Genomic DNA, 21,933 nt, shown 5'->3' on the forward strand with positions numbered 1-21,933 from the left:
TCAGAGAGAAACTCTTTTCTTTTATTTACTTGTATTTAAGTCTGGGTCTATTTCAGAGGGCTTTACTAAATAGCATTTATTTTTGCTTTGGTGTGTTTGACTTTTCTCTGGAAACACAATAGAATTTCCACTAGAATAAGTAATTTTGAAAATCCTCCATCACCGTTAAAATTAAAATAATTCAGAAGAGCTGAGATAGCACATAAAGCCTTGCACCTGGGAACCTGTATTTATGGACACAAACCCTGTGCAATGATGTGAAATGTCATTTCACTGTGCAATTTCGGCCTAAATGTGTGTCTTCTGCTCCAGTTAACTCTTTTCTTCATATCGGCTCATTTCAAAACATCCGAGAGGCAGAATACATTTCGTCCTGGCTTAGATATAAGTGTCACATTAAGGGCCTTAGAGAGCGGAGTCTTTCTTCCTGATTTTTTTCACTCCATTTAATTCAAATGTGGAGTTTAGTGTGCGTCTCTTGAAACCTTGCAGATGACACAGATGCCCCAAGTCTTGTCTTCTGCTGTTTTTGGAGGTTCAGGGGCACCTTGCGAAGGGCCAGAGGATGCTGGCCGGGGATGGGATGTCCCAGGTCACCAAAAACCTGCTGGACCTCACTCAGAGGAGGAACTTCTATGCTGGGGACCTGCTGTCTTCCGTGGAGATCCTTCGCAATGTGACAGAGACCTTCAAGAGAGCCAGTTATGAGCCATCTTCAGATGATGTGCAAGTAAGTGGACAGTGGGTTTATTTGAACACATAGACGTGATGCTGTTTGAAATGTATTCATAACCTACAGCAAGGTGGCTTACAAGTGTGTCTCTTATGACTAAATAATCAACCGGATAAAGGCAATGTTTGGTGCTGCAAACACGTAATATATGAGAAAAAGCACAAAAGCATGTCTGAAATCACACACAATCTGACAAACGCACCCCACGGCTCCATTGTATCAAGAGATCTTCTCCCCATCCTAAGCTGTTTCATCTCATCATGTTGAGGTTGACTGCAGTCTTGATCCTCCTTATGTCAATAGGATGATGGAGATTATAGCTAAAGCTCCACCTCCATCACCAATAACACAATTTATATCCCCAGAGCTGTGTCATTTTCAAAGACACCCTTCTTAGGCCTCTTTGTGCTGCCCTGCATGCCAGTTTCAATGTGTTTGGCTCATGCTGTGTTTTAGAGGGAGCTAAATGGGAAGGGACTAGATGTTGCTCTCTATTTGAGCAAGCTTTGAATATTGTATGTGTGCTAATGATAAACCTAATTCTCCATTGTAGTTTTTGAATGTTACTTTGTTCTTCCTCTGCAAAGAGAAATAAGTAATCATGCTGGGAAATGTTTAAGTTAAGAGTAGAAATAATGTATACTTTAAATCTGTGAAAGTTCTGTTAGTTTTATAATATAACACAGTGCTTTTTCCACTGACTATTATGTTTTATATAATAATATTACAAATTAAATATATTTTATTGGATATTTGAACATCACAATATACCCATTATGTTGGATGTTGTACTATTAAAAACAAACAACCAAGATATTGAATATTAGTGATTCATGCATTTGAGCATCGGCTGAATGTAATCAGACTTATTTGGCTCACAGCTTGTACCTTAGGTTAGGATGCAGGTATTGGATCAGCAAAATGTTGAACTCACCAAATTATGCACGTACAAAGCACACTGGTATTTGGACTACAACATGTCAGAGATGCTCTTTTATGCACATGTTTCCCACTGGATGTGAGATGGCCGATCTGATGCTAATATTCTACAGGAATAAAAATCCAAACGTCCCGGTTATGGATGGGCAAACATAAGGCCCATTCAACCATTTTCTCACCATATAACATCTATGAGGAAAGCATCCTGTCCATGGTTATTACGAGAGCTCGATAGTGTGTGAGGGCAGACAGGAGAGCAGGCAGCCAGCGCACCCGCCCCCGACACACACACACACACACACACACACACACACACACACACACACACACACACACACACACCTACACACACACACACACCGCGTGTCTCTGAGCTAATGCAGTGTTAAAGTGGGCACATTACCACCAGAGGGAGCATAAGCATTCAAGTAGAAAACAAGATAGCCTGTGTCAAGAGAGAGAGAGAGAGAGCCACTCCCTCAGGCACATTGTAGACCAGACAAAATAACAAGGCTAAAGATCAGACAGGGGTCCTTTTACTACTGCAGGCATGCACCCCGAGCAGCCCCTGCTGCAGAAGAAGACAATTCACACAGCTGCTCAAACATTCCCTTTCATCTTCCTTTCTGATTGCAGCTTCTCTCCTCTCTAGCTTTAAGTGTTTGCTGCAAGCTGCAGGAGGTTTGAGGTATATTTCTGCCAAAGCTAATGCACAAATTCCATCTTTTCTCTGGTGAAACCATCATGGTTTCAGTGTCAGATTTCCTGGTGCAATTGAGCCCCGCAGCAACCGTCATTATTCCCTGCTAGAAATCCCTTGAGAAATGTCAGTTTATTATCCATAACTGTTCTCTTTGAGTGCATAGTGTTTATGTGTCATGATTTTAAAAAGCATCTTCGCTGCTGTGCCTGTAATACTTCTGCGTGGGTGTGTTACATATTTTCCCTTTCATCATCTCCACAGAACTTCTTTCAAATCATCAGCAACCTCCTGGAGGAGGAAAATAAGGAGAAATGGGAAGACGCACAAAAGGTAAGCACGTCGCTGTACACTTAAATAATTCAGGTTGCTGCATGAATGCTGTGTGTCTCCACAAAAATCAACCCAATGCTTCATTGCTGTTTCTCCTTTTGAATAGCAGAGATACAGAAAAGTCAGGTTAGTCTCGAGAGGATGTTTTATTACATATATCTCTGTGAGAGGTCATTTAGCTGGTGTGACATCTGGCCTCATTTAGAAAAAACTAGTTCTTCAGAGCTCCACTTGGTGGCAGCAGCACTGCCACAGAGATTGTCCAACCATGAGCACTGCAGGACTCCATCATACAAGTTGTTTCACCCAGCTGATACAGATCACGGCCACCAGTGGGATTAGACCATTACTTCAGCTGAATTGGACCTCAGATCAAACAGTGTTGATGTTTTATTGTTTGTATCTAAGATTCTAATTTGCGGTCTGCCTTTCTCTGACATTGTAAGGCAGCTCCATCAAATGGAGAAGCTGTTTAGTCCAAAGCATAGTCTCAATATCTAATACACATTTAGGGACAACAGACTGCAGCACTACAGTAATAGTGGACTGTAGATCAAAGTTTAAGTACAGAACGGTGCACTCAACACTGTATTTATCCAAGGAGGTCGGTGTCTGGTTTTACGTCCTCTCAGCGTGAGAGGTGGCAACTGTCGTTTTCAAAACTGCCACTGGTGTCTGAGAACCTGAGCCCTGAAATCCCTCTCTAACAGAGATACCATCTGTGATGACTGTGAGTCTGCAGAGGGCATCTGCTCTGTTGTCACCTTCACTGCTAAATTGACATAAATTGGGTATCACCTGCACCGACACATGACTGAGGGGGTGTCTTAAAGTCAGTCAGATCTCTTTTTTTGTCTTTGTTTCTCCATGCCTGACTTAGTAGGGGAATGCAGCAGTTCAAACTCAGCCAGGAGTGCCAGTCCTTGTTGTCTCTACAGGCAGTAATTAGGTGTTTACTCACTGCAGCTTTAGTTCGGCAGGCCTCAAAGGTAGGTTGTCGGTGAGAAGAGCTTGCAAATGAGCGGGGTTGTCAGTGTGAATGCGTCAGAGATGGAGACAGACAGATCAGAGGAAATATAGGAAAGGTTGTCTATGTGATTGAACACCCAGAAGAGAAATGTGTTAATTATTTCTGTAGTTATTAATGTGCCTGCCCGTGGAGTACTGCTTCAGTTTCTGCACTCCACCAAGAGGACCTTGGCGAAGCGACGTCATCTGATTTCAACAGACGACGCTTGGACTTCACAGTTGTCAATATTTCTCACTTGCTGTCTTTTTTTGCATGAATGAGTGTTCTGAGCTCAGTGTCCACAGCACCCACACGCTGCGTGCGGCGGACATTCACATGAAACACCTCACTATGAGGTTTTACTGGCTCTGTGCAGAGATCACTATATATTCAACTCCTGTCACTGTTACCATGGCAAGCAAAGGAAGAGCTCTGTCTACACAACCTCCACTGCAGCCATTTCCCCGCGCTGCCTTCACATTTCACGGTTGCCATGGAGACCAGCCGAATGAGCATGACTGCACTGTGCGTCAGACATGCCGGAAGGGGCGACGTGATGTGCTTTTCTCCCCCACTCCGGCTTTCACTCTGCTGTGTCAGAGGCTCTCAACTTCAGCATCACCAATCCGCCTGCCTGGCTTAGCAGCGTCACACGTCGAGGCACACGCAGAACACAAGGTGTTACCGAGGAGGGAAGTACCTGCCTCAGGTGTTTGTTGAAAACCAAGAGTGAGGTGTTAATTGCTAAATGCCACTTGAAGGCCTCCCCAATTGCCTGAAATCACTGTTGTGTGCATACCACATTACTCTGAAAGACATTTTGAAATGTTGTCACCTCATTATTCTGTGGAGCTGCTATTTTGTGAAATGTGTTGCATAAATGTCGTCATGTGTGGCAACAATCAGTATTCTTGATATCCCAGTCAAGCGACAAAACTGGTGCCCCTAAAGCCTCTCATTAGATCTGCCCCATAACCACTTGATTGGCAGCCATGCCAGCGCTCCAGTCTTCTGAAGGTCAATTATCGGATTAGTGTTCTTTTGATCTATCGGTTTGGAGGAAAGAGCCGAAAGAACAGCGTTACTGGTCCAGCCATGGATCTGTCCATGTTGCTGAATTCCAGTCTCTGCATTCTCTCACTGGGCGCCGCTGTCCATGAAGCGTCACATGAACCCAGGCAATCACCCTTGACTTGGCAGAGCCGTTCAGAAGAGGAGCCAACCAGCAACTGTGTGTGCAAACCCGGTGGTTATGGCTCTGATGCTGGTCTCACACGGATGGCTCAATTAGGACTGCATCTATCTACCCATTCTTTACGTGATCATTTGAGCTGTGAACCAGCAGATACATTGAACATCTTTACTTGAAAATAATATAACACTGTAAATCTAAACAACTGTAACTCTGTGACCTCTTCTATTATTGCTTTTCTGTTTATTTAGCGCCATATTATAATTTTTTTGGTATGTTCTTCTAAGCTTCTGCATTCAACTATATACCTGCAAGCTTATCTCTAATATGCTGTCTTTTACTATTATTATGTTAGGCTCCACACTCCCATCTTTTCGATGACAATGGCCATCATGAAAATATCCTCTTGTGTTTTTATCTTGTCCAGATCTATCCCGGAGCAGTGGAGCTCATGCAGGTCATAGAGGAATTCATTCACATTGTTGGACTGGGCATGAAGGATTTCCACAATGCCTATTTGATGACTGGGAACTTGGGTAAGAATCGGCCCACTTTTCCTCCATACCCACAGCCACTGAGCTCGTTTTAGCATCTATTTCTGCTTGACATGGACACATAATCCCTGTGCTCTGCTGACTCCTTGTGTCAATTTCCCCACCATCATTAATTTAGGATAAATGGTGCATGGTAAGGGTGGGGGAGTAACATTACTGCTAATCAATAATGTTAATTAAAACTGAGCTTGTGGTCTTAATGTGCTAAATTCCTATGAAAACACTTAACACTCATTTTGATATCCAGAGTGTGCAGTGTAGGAAGAAGAGCTTTTCTTTAATGGAGCTGTAAAGGAACAAAATGACACATAGTATATTTTATACTATTTCACATAAGCTAAATACAATTGTGAAGTAATTTTTTATTGTGTAAAGCAAATGGGTTTTGAATAGAAATGCAATAACAGGTGCAGGCAATTATTGTTTTATTATTCACTATATCGTATTCAAAACCCACGCGCTTTTCATTCATCATAGACATGTAATATCTATCCATACTTTCAAAGGCATTTTTTTCAACGATCAAAAGAAATATATGTGTCATATTTGAAGGTAAAGTAATACTGTGTGATGTGGCACTGTACTGCAGTCCTTTGAGAAAGACATGATTAGCAGAGCGTATCCTAAAGCACGTTGCGCAGAAGTGCAGCAGCATAACAAAAGATTGTTTGTCAGTTCCATTCGAGATAAGCAGTCATGCATAAACATTGTGGGCGTGTCTGCTAAAGGGATATAACATTGGAACTGAAATTACAACGTATTCTTTGCAGCTGTAATAAATCAAAAATCTAAAATTCTCCACCACTGATTGGGGTCCGGATTATTAACTCCCCTTTTTTTGATAAAAGAGTTGTCTTTGAGCAGTATTTCTCATTCCTTCTGTTCTCCTGGGTTCTTTTTGCTGCTGCCTCTTGGATGATCTGAGGTCTCTGTGGCATTTCATTTCATACTCAGCCATAAATGGTGTCTTACTGGAATGGAATAATAGAACTGCAGTCTTGATTTATTCATGCTGCAAGTGAATATGAGCATGTACAGCTGGCTGGCAGGCAGTTCCTCTGGAGGAGAGAGGCTTCTTCCTCGTGTTTCTCTTACAATAGCCAACATTTGACCCATTTCTAGCAAACACTCACACTCAGTGGCTCTTTATGGTAAATTATTTCCATAATGATGAATAGGAATAGCATAACAAACATGGCACAATGAATGCACCCATCAAAATACCATTATTAAGCACCATGAGACGCAAATTAAGTAAATAAGGCGCGAATGCATTTTAGAATGCCAAGCATTAATGACTTCTTTCACAGACGTGAGAATATGTCTGTGCCCTTCCACTGTTTTATTCTCCTTCCAATTTGGCTCAATGGCAACACCCCCTCTTTCTGCTTGAAAAAAACATTAACACATGACCCCTGCTTTGTACAAAATATGTAATCTATTCTGTGTATTCAAGTGTTTTATCCAGTTTTATACACATTCCTTGAACAGCAGTGTGTATTGCATAGCTAAACTCGAATGTGAAATACTTGACTCTAATTATATTCGTCAGCCGTAAGACTGTCGAGCTTCTCCTCAAGTCTGTGGGACTGTGGATTAAATCGTGTCAGACATGATACGACAGAATATTGTTTGGTAAACATGGAGTCATGATGCAACTCAGCATTGTGTTTCAGTTTTAAAGAAAGCACTGAGTGGCATAATCAGGTCCCTTTCTTGGAAGACTACACTGGAGTTATTTCACCACTTATATTTTACTGCTGACTTTTTTCCAAGCATGCTATTACTTTTACAATTCATAATATGCTTTGTTCGATTAGTTTCTATTAAGATCATACCATATGTCCATTAACTTACAGAGCCTCGACTCAATCAGTCTACTAAAAGGATCACAATGTCTTTATGCTTACTTTCATCAAAGTCCTGATACATGGTTGGGTGCCACTGCATTTAAAGGGGCCTTGATTTAAAACTATACTTGACTGAATTGATGTATGTTTATTTTCACACGTGTACAGAAATAATAGAAAACATTGGCTGCATGTAAGATGGTAAAAGTCTTATACTTTTTGGCATTAAAACAGTGTGTGTTTGTCAATTTTCAGTTAATGGAGCCAATACAGAGAGAACCACCAGTAACTGTTAAGTTTCACAAACCTGGATCATGCCACAAATTAATGTGATCTAAGGAAACTACACTAAAATCAATGGTCCTTTTTAAAACATAAGACAAACTGTGTTGGTGTGTTGGCATGACCTGCCAGTAGTGGAGCTTATTAGAAATACTGACACATCTCATTTTGATAGGATAATTAAAGTTGAATATTTCAGACTAGGTGCCTATAAATGAGTGTGATGAAACCTGATAGAAAAATGATGACTGTAACTCAACACTGATATGCATTGCTCCCTATGCAGAGGTGGGAGGGTGGGGAAGGGCGGGGACTAGCAACATGTTATATATCATTTGACTTTCACTCTTATTTAGCAACATACGCTCATACCGAATGTGCATTAAATGTATTGAGAACTTTTTTTTAAAGAAAGTAGCTTCCAGATATTTTTGTTGTTGCATCTTACAGTTCTCCAGGTGCGACTTAAATCTTCCTGATTACTTCATGCACCTTTTTAATGAGTTGCAGATGTGTTGGATCCTCAGTTTCACTAATGAAACAACCCCCCTATCCTTGACACACATTTAGCTGAAATACACAAAATGGACAACGTTCTCAGTCCTTTGGTCTTTTTAGTTTCCATCCTTTATGGTGCATTGCTTCCTGTACATTTCCACGGCGCTAAAAGGCTCGAGGATAACTGAAAAAAATACATCATTATTATGTTGTTCTTTTAACACTCAGAGAAATGGACTGATAAATATGATGGCTGAACATTTTCAACATAACGTAATTTTAAGCCATTAAAGGTTTAATGCGTATGTGCAATTTTGAATTTTTGTATACATAAAATAATTGGAGGGGGCAGTTTATTAATGGCACATTTGGAAAGCACGTTAGTTTTGTCTGTAAAAAAAATGCTAAAGTGCAGAATAACGATCATTTTGATGATGCAGAACTGAAGCTGCCTGATTTCCGATGCAATTTTTTTGGGAAAATCTTAGCACAGAGGCAGAGGGGCAATTTGGCTTTTGAGCAATTATTTGAAGTTGTAACAGTAATGAGCTGCCTCTGGCTAGACTCAACCAGTACCTTGCTTCCCTGCTGGTGTAAAAATATGAAGGTCTTCTTGGGAAAATAGGGCCTTTATATAACAGGTGCATTCATTCAGTCATATTTTACTGTGTATTTGGAAAATAAGTAAGAAACCATACTCTATTTTGATAATACACAATTAAGACATGGAACACAGAGTTTGCAGGGTAAGGATTTCACTCCTAGACAAAGCAGAGGCTTTAATCGCCATCCACACAGTAATGTCAGCTCACACTGCAGCTGAGGCCTTTTTGATTAAAGGAATGGAAGGTTTTGCAGCTCCATCGGTGGAAGCCAAGTGGAGATCATCTGGCTGAGTAAGATATTGCAGCATCATTTTGTCAGTAATTTATGGCAGCCTTTTGACACGTAGATAAATACTGGCTGTCACCGGTGCATCGTCCTCTGTCCTCCTACTTTTAGTCAAATAACCTTGATTGCGAAAGTCTCTCCACTCCAGCAACTAATTCTCTCTCCTTACAACCAAACACTTGGAGGACAATGTGAAACATGAGACATTTTAGAAAATTAGACACCACTTTAGAGGTGAAAGACATCATGCACTTTTGACATTTTTGTTCTGGCTATCTATTGTGAGGCTTTACTTCATGGTCGAACGGATACTTTGACATTGATAATGATTAATTGATATTACACACACATGCGACAGCAGTAAATGCTCATTAATTTGTTTTCTGTGTAAAATGTTTGTGTTGTCTGACCTCTCATGAACACATTCAGACGCAATGAGCAATGCTATAATTCCCGCTCGTGAAAATGAGCCATACAGAATACTTTGTGCACTGAATCGGTGTTCAGATTCCTCACAATCCTAAAGGATCACTTCATTTGTGCTGTCTAGCCCCATCAGGCAAGTGCAAAGCCCCATTTACCTGCAGAATTATCCAGGACTCTGAAAGACAGTCGTACTAGCACCCTGTTGTGTTTCACAGTGTGCCTCCGCGACTAAAACTATACAAACACACACACTTACCACTGCTGCGCCGAACATCTGGCGCTGTGAACAGGACTCTTTGCAAATGGCGGTTCTTGTGGTGCTCTGTGATTTTGTGCCCGCTGCTGGATCATCCGAATCACACAGACACACCTTCTGTCACACATTTCACTCAACATGGAGTCTTGCCAGGATTTGAATTGAATTATTGGCAGAGCACAAGGAACAATGGAGCCTTTGCATCAGGATTAGCCTCAGATTCCCCTCACTAAAGCGCCACCTGACTGGGACTGGATGTGATACCAGGTAGAGAACAGTGCAGCTTTATCCTCCCCTTGTAATGCTGAGGCCCTTTCAGTTGATCCTGCAGGTATTTCCTTGTCACTGCCTTAGAACATGGACTGGCCTTTTATGGCACCTCAGCAGGGAGGCGAGAGAAGGAAAGAGTGATTAAGGGGATTAAGTGTCTACCAGTTGCCGGGTGCCAAATTAAGCTTTGATTTTGCACTTTATGTTAAATGTGTACATGAATGAATTACAGCACAGTTGGGGGTATCTTTGACTTATAAATGACCTGTATGCACATGCACATGCACAATTCAGTTTCACAAATGAAAAGTGTGTGCCTGTGTTTCTCACTTCATCAAGATTGAAAATGTAGACCTATCATTTTCCACTTAGTAATGTAAGAAATCTCAAACAGTAGCTGAATACTCTAACTAGAGATGTCAGTGTTTAAAGATATGCCTCTCAACTTTGCAGAGCGTTATGATTCAATCCTGTGCTTTGAATCAGGTATTATAATTGGAGTATATTTGTGTGTGTGTGTGTGTGTGTGTGTGTGTTTAACTGACAACATTTTAAAAGTAAAGCAGAGGTGGTGTTGCAGAGCTCTGAGTGAAGTTTCTGCTCTGTTGTGCACGTATGTACACATAATCGTGCAATATTTTTCATTTGTATGGTGTAAACAGCACATACAACAGCGCAAGCAAAACTTTTCAATTGCTGCCCAGCAGAAATTTCAAGCCTCGCCACATACAATGAGTTTGATTGATATTGATGACAATAGAAAACTTACTTATACGGCACATTTCCACACGGGCGTCTTGCACATTTCCAATTGCTTTTCTTGCTGAGAGTGAGATGGCAACGTTTCCACTCTCGTATCTGCATGGTAAATATGAAGCTGCAGCCGGCTAGCTTATTGTAGCTTAACTTAGCTTAAAGACTGGAGAAAGGGGGAAAAAAGCTAGCTTGATTTACGTTGAAAGTCACGGCTGCGAGCCAAGAAGTAGAAATGTTTCCAGTCTTTGCACTAAACTAAGCTGAACTAACTGGTGGCTGGCTTGAGCTTTCATATTGACAAGAAAGCGATCTCCATCTTCTCATCTAATTCCCAGCAAAGCAAATAAGCGTATTCCCCAAACGTAATGATGGTAATACACAGTGAACATAGATACTCGTAAACACATTGATACAGAAATAAAAATTAAAAAACACATAAACATGTATCTGTAGTTGATGTGTGGCCTGAGTTCTGATTCTCCATCTACAAAGTCATTAATATTCTGAAGTATTGAGTATTGTGTTTGTTTGAATCCTGCAGTGGCCAGCATCCAGAGACTCCCAGCAGTGTCTGTGATGACTGACATCAACTTCCCCATGAAGGGTCGTAAAGGCATGGTTGACTGGGCCAGGAACTCTGAAGATAAAGTGGTCATCCCAAAGGGCCTCTTTGTTTCTCAGTCAGCAGGTATGCGGCGGTATACATATCAGAGCCTTTGTACTTCTGGTCAAACACATCTTTTTTCCAGACTTGCACAATTCTTGTTTTTTTGATAACACTTTATAATAACTACACACTATTTAGCATTAGTAAAGCATGAGTAAAAACTTAATTCATCATTTATAAAGCATTGTTCCAACTTGAACACTCATTAGTAACTCATTAGTATGCAATTCATAAACACAGTTACAAATTCTTTTATTCTTGATGCATCATCTATAAGTCCTTAATAATTGATTTGCAATATATATTACTTAATTTACAAACGGGGAAGCCATCATTTATAAAGTATGAAATCCCAATCATGAAAAGCATAATAGTCAAGCTTATTAATTGAAGAATAAAAACATTTATTAATTTACTAATGAGTGTTTATGTGGAACAATGCTTCATAGATGATGAATTAAGTGCTTTACTAATGCTAAATAGTGTGTTATTATAAAGTGCTACCTTTGTTTTTGAATATATATATATATATATATATATATATATATATATATATATATATATATATATATATATATATATATATATATATGAAAAGTGTACTTCTCTATTTAAATGGCAGTAACATTTCCAGAATCTGCAATAGAAATGTAGGATAAATGCATAGTGAATAGACGATGATGGATTCAGTGACTGCTGAGGAGCGTGTGAAATAAATAGCTTGACATCTTAGCAAAAGCTGAATGACTTTAGTTGAATTGCTCTGTCTGTAAACTTACAACAAGACTTGCACACAGACACATCAGTCTTGTGCAGAAGGTCTTTTCTTGATGTGTCACCCTTTGTTTTGGGAAAGCGAAATAATGCTACAATTCTTTGAACACAGCCACTTTGCTTGCCTCTTTTTGTTCAGTCACTGAGTTTTCCATCGACTCGGCGCTTTTAGCTTCCCTTCAAAACTGCCAGTCACCACTGTATATTTCAATCCAGAGCCAGACAATCTGGTTAATTGGTGTAATCAGTCTTATCAGGAATATATATCAAAGATAACAAAACAAGGGATTGATTAGGAATCTGTGCCACGTGCTTAATCCCAGCCATCTCATTTAGACAGTGTAAGAAGCTTTAAGGACTTCTCTTACTGGAGTCAACTAAGTCTGTTAATAAAAGATTTGAAAAGTGTTTGTAATAGTGTTATTGGTATTTAGAACTAGCAGTTAAAACCTCAAATTGTATGAAGGAAATTTGTCATGTTATTGGAAGGGAAAACATACAGTATTAAATATATACAGTATACACATTTTGAGTATTTACTTTTGTATCTATCTGTCAACAAGGTCCACTTGTATAATGGGTGACACATCAAAGAGGAAGTCTATTAGTATATAAACCTGGCAACAATGTTAATTAATTGGTAATTTCCCGTTTTAGAAATGGAGGGATCGCCTGTCTATATTTTGGGAACAGTGCTCTACAAGACTCTTGGACTCATGCTACCTTCACCAAAGTAAGGGCAGAATATCTCCTTGTTTGTATTATGAGACATATTTAATCCTTTGGAAACTTCAGAGCTGTCCATTTTTATTCAGAGTAAAACAAGTCTTAAAAACAGACGGTGCCTGAAATGTTCCACTTCAAAGACATGGAAGTTTCAACAGGAGAACGAGGCAACCAAATACGTTTCCTTTGCTGCTTTTGTTGTGTATGCTCTTTAAGTTAAAGTTAACGTTGATGACCTTAAAGGATACTTCTCATTTATAATTGTTACTATTGAGTCATAGTAACAGAAATAAGGTTCTGGTATATATAAAACTTAGAGAAAATAGTGTGCTTGTGTTTAGTCTTAATGATACTAATTCACTGTAGCATGGAAAATGTAGTTAATTAAAAATGACATGAGTGCCTGGAAGAGCAGCAGGATGTCCTGAACAAACACCTGGTGTCACACCCCGATCAACAAGTCCCTGGCACCAACGTCCCAAGGACAGGACGGTCATTCCAGGACCGGCCATGCCAGCTGTCACAGGTGGAGCAGCAGCCCTCTGTGCACATGTGGAGAGGAGCTCATAATGGGGCTCTGAAGCTCGCCCTCTCCAGACTCACAGGAGGATAAGCACATCAAGCAGCAACTGTTAGACTTACGGACTTTCTATTTGCCAAGAGTTAAGCTTTTGATGTTTCAAAGAAGAAAATAACTTTTTCACCACCAAGTATCAGAAGTCTCGAAGTACACTTAGAGTTGGGAACTGAAGCACTTATCCATTTATCCCATTGATTTCCATTTTTTAAATAATCCCAGAAAACTGACTTGTATTGTGTGACAAAGTCGGATAAAGATATTTTCTGCTTGAGTGCTGCTGGTAGAACAGCGGCTGCTGCAGTCTCACCTCTACGTTCCTTTGTGGAGTTGACAGTTTTCTTCCTAGTGGGAAGCGCTCATGGATTTCAGCTTCTAATAATACGAATATTGTGTCATCTATACAAAAGCTGGAGATGCTTTTTGAAACAGGACTATGATGGCAGATTTTTTTTTAAAGCGTAGGTAACAAAGACACATCTCGTTCAGTTGAGGCGAGGCTTTGAGTCGTACTTTCTGTTGGATGTTTTCAAACATCCTGTATAGCTGCTTTGAAGTCTAATGGGCAGCTTTTCAAATCCTCCCAACCTGTATATTTGGGTTAGTTTTCAACACAAGTTGCATTAGAGAAAATACCTTGACTACTCAAGTAGTTTAAACATGAACTAAAAGCACTCTATATTTTGTGATTATTAGATTAGATCAGAGGGGAACTTTAAATTCAAACTCATAAATTCCTCTCTGAAACCCCAAATCAGGTTTGGTACAAGTGTTTTCTATAGATCCCACATTAATCTCAATGACTCTGCACTTGAACCTAATCCAAGTGTTAATGCTTCTTCACAGAGCATAACAATAGACCTGAGGTATTTGAAGTGAAATCAGGGTTAAGACTATGAACTTTTAAAATGTTGTTCATCCTTTATACCTCTGTAAAAGACATGTAGAGAGTGCTAACACAGTTAAGCTTATAAATCAGTTATGATTTGCCTCTACTTTGCCATATTTTGTTCGAAAAAGGAGGGTCAGCATTTGACCCTCAATTATAATTCAACAGTGTGTGATAGGAACAATAGGAAGTTACATGCCTCTTTGTTTGATTCAGGAACCACACAGTTGTGAACTCCAAGGTCATCGCTGTGACTGTGAGACCTGAGCCCAAGACAACTGAGTCACACCTGGAGATTGAACTGGCTCACCTGGCAAATGTAAGCACCACAGTCACTCTGCCATTTTCAGATCAACTAATACTGTCTGTGGTGGCCTGTTCCTTGTTCTTGTCCTATTCTGTGCCACGTTCTGGGACTCCGTTTGTTGACTCACAAAGGGTCAAATAATAAGTCTGGAGACGTTGATTTAATTTCCATCATTTCATCGATTTATTTTCACTTTTATCGAACAAAATCATAAGTCTAACTTGAGTTCTAGCTTGATTTCTAACTTGAGTTCTAGCGTGAGGTCAAAGACTGTGCCGATGTCCCGTTCTACATGAAGAAAATATAACCCGAGATTCGGTCCCGCCCCTTCCTCTTATACCAGCTGATCCTCATCAGATTAATATAAATAATTCCCCAAAAAAGGCATTATTTCAAATATAATATCCATTCATATGACAAAGGGATGTTTTTAGATCATACAAATAAATGACATGACATGATTTGTAATCAGACAAATAAGCCTAATATATGGCTCCAACAAATATATGAGCCCATGAATTGTTGGCATCTGGCAGGAGCGTGTTTGTTTATAAGCAAGTATGAAAACTAAATGGTTGATATTAGTAATTAATAATATCAATAGCAGGATTAACAAATGTGAATAATAACGGGGCACCACACTGAGATCAGGGACCAAAAAACAAACAATAATTTAAGGTTCCTTTTTGTTAACACTCCAGAAAGAGTTTTTTTTTGTCCATTGACTGAACGTTCTACAATGACCACAGCACATATAACCTCCCATCAGCCGGCACACAATGGTGGTTAATTGGCCTGATAATTAATTTGCAAGCGCCCAGTGTCATGAGAGCTGCAGTCAGATAATTATATGGACAATCCCTTTTATGATCCAGGCCTCTTTATTCATCTTGGAGATAAAGTGCATGCAAGTCAGCAAGTGTGTGTGTGTCTGATGTTGCACTGTGCACTCTAATTTATGTGATCCATGAAACACAAAGATCTACACTGAAGGACGAATATGCAGTCTGCTTATGATGATGATGATGATGATGATGATGATGATGATGATGATGATGATGATGATGTTAATGATGATCAATTATCACCATAGTTTAACTGATAAACATTTTGTCCTTTCTTGCCGTCCAGGGAACAATGAACCCTTACTGTGCACTGTGGGACAGCACTATCATGTAAGTGGGCATGCTCTTTCACTTGTCTTACTTGTTCTATGTTGTTGTTGTTGTTGTTATATTGCTTTACTGTTATGCCTCTGGGTAGTCTGCATCCTGCCTTCAGCTTCAAAAGTCAGGAAGACATTTTCTTTTGCAGAGAAGTTGGATGAGCCAATAGCACAGCAAACAAGAAAGGGAGCTGGGGAAATAAACCTGCAAGACAAACTTATTCATTAAGGCCTGATCAGGGGGTGGACAAAATAATAGGTACACCTGATGAGATAGCCCTGCACAAAATCCCATCTATGAAACTGTTGTGAAGTATACTGTATGACGTTTAGACTCTTAACACATGTTGATTTAAGCCTAAAGTAATTCAGTTTGAGTTGTTTTGTCCAGGGTCTTTAGTGTGTGGGTGAGGCTCTGCAAATCGAGTGTTCCTGTGTCTAAGCATAGGCACATAAACTGACTCTCTTCACTCAGGAATTTGATCCTGTAAATCACAGTTATGAAGACATTCTTACAAGTGAGTCGTACTTGCCAGAATATTAAGTTAAAGTCAATTAGCAGCATGTGTGGGCTTCAACAGACATCTGAAAAATAAAAAATGTAAAGGCAATTTACAGAGATGCAAACATGCCAGATAGTCTCTGCCAGAAGGGCTGGAGCATCAGCCACAAATACTGCAGAATGATATAACATCGCAAGAGGGAATACTCTCAGAAAACAGGAGGACAGATGCAAAACATAGCTGCATTAGCAAACAGAAACACACGGCAACAGCACAAACTAAAACCAAAAGTCATAATCATGGAGACAAATGAAGACCTGACACAATCGTAACAAGACGTATGTTATCCGTCAACACTCTTTACATTTACACTTCTTATTGATCATTTTCTGTCTGTTTTGAGGTGGGCTTGTTTTGCCTGATGTTGGTGTTGTAATGCTGTTTCACAGGATTTGGTGTTATGTTGTTTGCAGTGGAATGATTTTTGTACCTGCGCTGTTAGCATTTGACAACAATGTTCTTGTCAGAGTCTCACTTGATAAAACCAAAGTTGTTGAAGCATTTCCACTTGCAGAAAGTCAACCTGTCTAGTTCCGTGCAGGGAGGCCTGCTTTCGCTGAGAGACTGCTGTTTACTAATTACACAAAAAAGGAACACAAGCTAATAGCTTTTGAATTATTAACACGTGTCTTTGAATGCAACTCGGGCTGCTTTTTATCATAAAAAACAGGCAACTGCCACCAGCAACGACAGGTGTTGCCAAATCAACCAGGAATTAAATCTTGAGACCATTAGTATGGTAATGTTTTTCTAAAACAGAAATAGGTAACACTTTATAATAACTGCACACTATTTAGCATTAGTAAAGCATTAGTAAACACTTAATTCATCATTTAAAAAGCATTGTTCCAACATTGTCATACTTTATACATTTGTTAATTAAGTAATATATATATTACAAACCAATTAATAAGGACCATACATATAAACACATGCCACATTACTGTATAGCATGTAACACCACAGCCTTATACATACAAATAATTAAATAGGGCAGTTACTGGAAATAGTTTGGACCACCTCAGGCAACAGCTAATATGAGGTTGTTATTTTTACTCTGAAATAGCATGTGCACTGTGCATAGTCCGTCCACTATCATGGTATTCGAGGGCAACTGGCCTATTTTTGAACAGCAAAAATACAACTAGGACAACTCCTCTCTATTCACTTTCTCTGACTTTCACAAACCAAGTGTTTCGTTTCAGCATTTTATCCCCAAGTCATTTTAATCAGAGCACCGCTGAATGACTCCACGGTATGATTATCATGTTCATTTCAAACAGTTGGCTCGTCCTTTAACACAATAGCAGCCACTCTCAGGAATCATTGAAGGGGCTAATATACCATCGGTAATACACCATCTGGCAGCCATGTTGGTCCAAACCAGAAGAGAGCTCTCACTGTAACCATTAGCCCAACGAAAATGTTGTTCACAAGTGGAGAACTGTGTCCTCTGACTCGCTGAGGTCCAGATACACAACATATGAATACTTTGCAGAACACAGCTTCAGAAAAGATTCCACAACTGAGTCTCTGCTGCTTCACTTTCATCCCAGGGTGGAAGCCTGAGGCCTCAGTGTTCCTATGTGACAACACAAGGAAAAACTCTTGTGATTTGTCTGTTTATGTAAGCAGCTGGGGAGACCGTTTTGAGAAGGGAACATGCTGTTCACCGCTACAAAGCTGTAGCTTGATACTGTGATATAATCCATACATTCTACATTTATAGTGGGGCTCTCTGTGCTTTGCCCAAACTTTGCCATGCAGAGAGAACCGAATGAGAGCATTTTGAATTAAGCGCTGTTGCATCTTAATAACATGCAAAACTAGATAGATGCATTGTTCTTCTTTTTGTAAAAGAGAGCAATTAGAGAGTTTCTTGTGCTTTTTAATTTGGACATTTACTACTGAATCAAGGCACTAATTAGATGTATTAAAAATCCATTCATTTCAGGGAAAGGGAGCTAGCAAAACAATTCAGAAAAACAAATATTGGCCACGACTTGTATGATTTAAAAACATGCTTTAACATTTTTTGAGACAACATAATCCACATAATTATATAAAGTTCATCATTTGAAGTGGAGTGATCATTTGCAGTGGTGGAAAGTGGCTAAACACATTTACTCAAGTACTGTACTAAAGAACAATTTGAGGTACTCAATTTAATTCCAGCTCCAACAATAAAACGCTGCTTGTATGTTATGCATCAGTCTTAATTCTCCAAGAATGCAGGAATGTTACTAGTAATGGAGTATGTGTGGTGTTAGTACTTTTACATTAGTAAAGTGACCATTTGAGTCACTAATAATTAGCAATAATAAGAGGAGGATCATTATTGTGACTATGAATAAAAGCATCAGGCAGATATTTTTCTGCATCATTTTAAATATGTGTTGACAAGATAATTAGTTCCCAAGCAATCATAATTTACTTCTTTGCAAGTAAAATAAGCTAAATTGCACCTGTCACAAGTGGCAACGGCCTGGAACACATTTAATAGCATGCACTCCCTGAGATTGTCATGTTTTGACTAGTTTTGTAACCCGAACAATTAAAGGATAATCTACTGCACCTGGCAGGGAGGAGCTCAAAGTATAAAAGATAACAATGTAGTAAAGAATAAAACAAATATATGAATAAGCATGCTATAATGCAGCTCTCCATGTACACACAATAAAACATTAGGGTAGCCAGAGAGCCAATATCAGTTTGTTTGTTTGTTTGTTTGTCTCATTTACACTTCAAGTCTGCAGCTCCACAGCACCGAGTGTAAACAGGTCAGATGCATACACTTTTATTACTCTTTGAAATGTCAATATTTTCAGCTATCAAACAAGACTGAAATTGCCAATATCCCACCACTGTGCCAAGGGAAAAATGTGAAATGCAACGCAATAGTTTTAGATCAGTCAACTTCCCTGTAGTCTTCAAAAATACAATTTTGAGGGAGACTTATTATCTCACACTAATGTGCACTATCTTGGAGATTTAGGATCATTGTGACTCCGGCATGAGTTTAAATCAGATTACTTTCCAGCCTGGTTTAGAACTCATCTTTCTTTAAATGGTTTCAGAAGATTAATTAATCTCATTTTGAGCATTGTAATCGCTTGCATCAATTTTAGCTTCTTAGTTGCTCCAAACTGCCACCAAATCTGCATCAAAAGAAACATTACAGAATGACAGCTAGTTTGGGCCTTTTGGCATTCCCCTGCAATTAGATGCTTTACAAAAATACTCATTGTAAAGACCGAGGAGTGCATGGAAAGCCACATGAGTGTCTTTCTGACTTTTTAATCACAGATTTTTTTAAATCCTCCACCAAAGTCGTATCCAGGACAAACCTTCATCATTCAAGGCTTTTAGATCCTGAAATAACTTGCCACATCAGAATTAACAGCACATTGACCCCTCTTTAAAACGTCTTTATTACACACAGCCTTTTTTACTGACATATTTATCTTATCTGTTTTTTTACTTTTTATGATTTGATGTTGTTTTATCTTGTTTGCTTCCATTCTAAAACACTCTAAAGGTGATACATTATATTCTTACTATGATGCTATTGTGAGTATTTAATGTATTTTCTTTTTACGGTGCAGCATAACCAAACAGATTGTTATCTTTATGGATGAACATGTATGATACATTTGACAAAGCTGCAGTGGGAAAAATGTGCTGAGCCTCAGACCAAAATATGAAGTGTTTCCTTCATTTAAAGTTTACTCGCATCAATTTTGATTATTTAGTCTGCAGAACATACAAATAACAACAGCCTGAATTATAAAATAAAATAAAAAATGGTCATAGACACTTTGTAATAACAGGAAACTAAGCAGCATCAAGCAGTTTGTTGGTGGACTGGATTTTAGATTTGACAATTACAAATCACTTTCAAACCTGTGACAGTAAATACCTAAACTGATGAGTAGTAACATGCTGTTGTTCAGCTTTTGTTCATGAATTACCTCAATAGTTATATCTCAAATTATACTTATACAGTTCATACCATAAATATACCAAGAGCACTCTGCTTCCTGTGGAGCCAAAAGCTATTAATCATTTATGCATTAAGGTGTGAATAGCAGCTGTTGCAGCTTCAGGTTCTAGTAACATCTGGATATCCTGGAACTGAGCCAAACAGGCCACACCTAACACTGCCAACTGATAGGAAGGAAGGACCAAGAGATATGTATTGCAAGACTTGGTTCTCCATCAGGAGGGTTCTTAAAGAGTATTATGATATACGTAGACACCAGAAGATATATGAGTGCCATTGACACACTTCCAGCTTTTCGGTGCTTATGCTTAGTACCAGACAAACACAATCAGCCTTCTATAGCTTCTCCTCACAGATGGTTGGACCAAAATAAGAATCTACAATCAACAGGTTTGGTCTAAGAAATTCAACAAGTTGTGTAAACAGTAAATATATTGCAGCTGGTGATATATATGCAGAGCTCAAAAGTCACGCCACTGGCTTTATCGTTCACTTAAATCCAAGCTTTCTAATTCTGTTGAAAGTGCTCTCTATTGGTGTCTTTCGTTGACGTCAAGCCTCTTTGACATTCCCATATCAGAGAGATCAGCAGTTGTCAACGTTTTTCCCAACATAGATCCTCAAAAAGACCACCACAGACTCACCTTTGATCAGATTAGAAAGATTTGTGTTTAGGCCGGTTTTGAATGGAAACTGTTGGCGCTGCAGATGGGGGAGGCGATAAGTGTGAAAGCTTTGCCTTCTTTGTCCCTGCTGGTTTTTGTTTGTAATTAAATTAAACCACTTCTGGTTTTGCTCAGGACATCTGGTCTTCCACTTTGCAATGATCTCTGTACACTGTCAAAGAATATTGGGAGGCTGGAGAAGTAACAACGTGGGCGATGTTTACAGTAATTCGAAGCTTCAATCCGAAAAGGACTCATTGTGCTGATGAGGAAACAAACCATGCATTATTGACAGCAGGAGGTTTTACTGTCTTTTTGTGGGTGTAATTATGTTATTTATATGTTGCCTTACTTATACACTGAGTGGGGTTTCTTCATAAATGAGTGAGCAGGATTCACATGTTGTCGGTTGCAGCTGGTTTGTCGCTATGTCTCGAGATCACGAGACAATTCCAGGATCCTATTTCACACGAAAATCCATCTTCAAGTAATGCGTTTGTGTCTGGTAAGCCAGAGCACCGACCAATCACAGCCTGTGAGGCGCTACTGGCAGCTACAGGTGTGGCTTAGTTGTGTGCTTGAGGCGACTGTTAGAATAGATGCTGAAAAAGCGGCAGTTGTATCAACACTGGTGATATTTTTTCTTTATTGAAAGAAGAGCTAGCTAACATGAGCTAGCTAACATGAGCTAGCTAACATGACTGGCCAAACTGGCCAGTCATGTTAGCCACCTTTAGCTTTAATTGAGGAAACACACAGTTTGATTAATAATGGATAAAATACTTTGGCATTATTCTGATACAAATGCAAGTTGTAGAAGCCAAACGGATTTGAACAGACACAGTAATGGGTGAATTGAAGAGTGATAATAGGCATAACAGACCTATTAGCTGGTGCAAAATCCCTTC

General features: G+C 39.4%; 1 protein-coding gene across 1 annotated transcript in view; it reads left to right on the forward strand.

Annotated features, from left to right (window-relative positions):
• Positions 1-21,933, forward strand: part of adgrb3 (adhesion G protein-coupled receptor B3) — a gene marked incomplete at its 5' end in the record, with an annotated part of 106,751 nt that overhangs the window by 60,390 nt on the left and 24,428 nt on the right. The window contains 7 exons of the mRNA XM_079229592.1: positions 536-730; positions 2,637-2,705; positions 5,334-5,442; positions 11,231-11,377; positions 12,788-12,863; positions 14,539-14,641; positions 15,761-15,804. Of these exons, the coding sequence (XP_079085718.1) occupies positions 536-730; positions 2,637-2,705; positions 5,334-5,442; positions 11,231-11,377; positions 12,788-12,863; positions 14,539-14,641; positions 15,761-15,804 (743 nt within the window). The remainder of the gene's footprint in view (positions 1-535; positions 731-2,636; positions 2,706-5,333; positions 5,443-11,230; positions 11,378-12,787; positions 12,864-14,538; positions 14,642-15,760; positions 15,805-21,933) is intronic.

Source organism: Taurulus bubalis (genome assembly GCF_910589615.1).
Source record: "Taurulus bubalis genome assembly, chromosome: 14".
In the NCBI taxonomy this organism is placed as follows: domain Eukaryota; kingdom Metazoa; phylum Chordata; class Actinopteri; order Perciformes; family Cottidae; genus Taurulus; species Taurulus bubalis.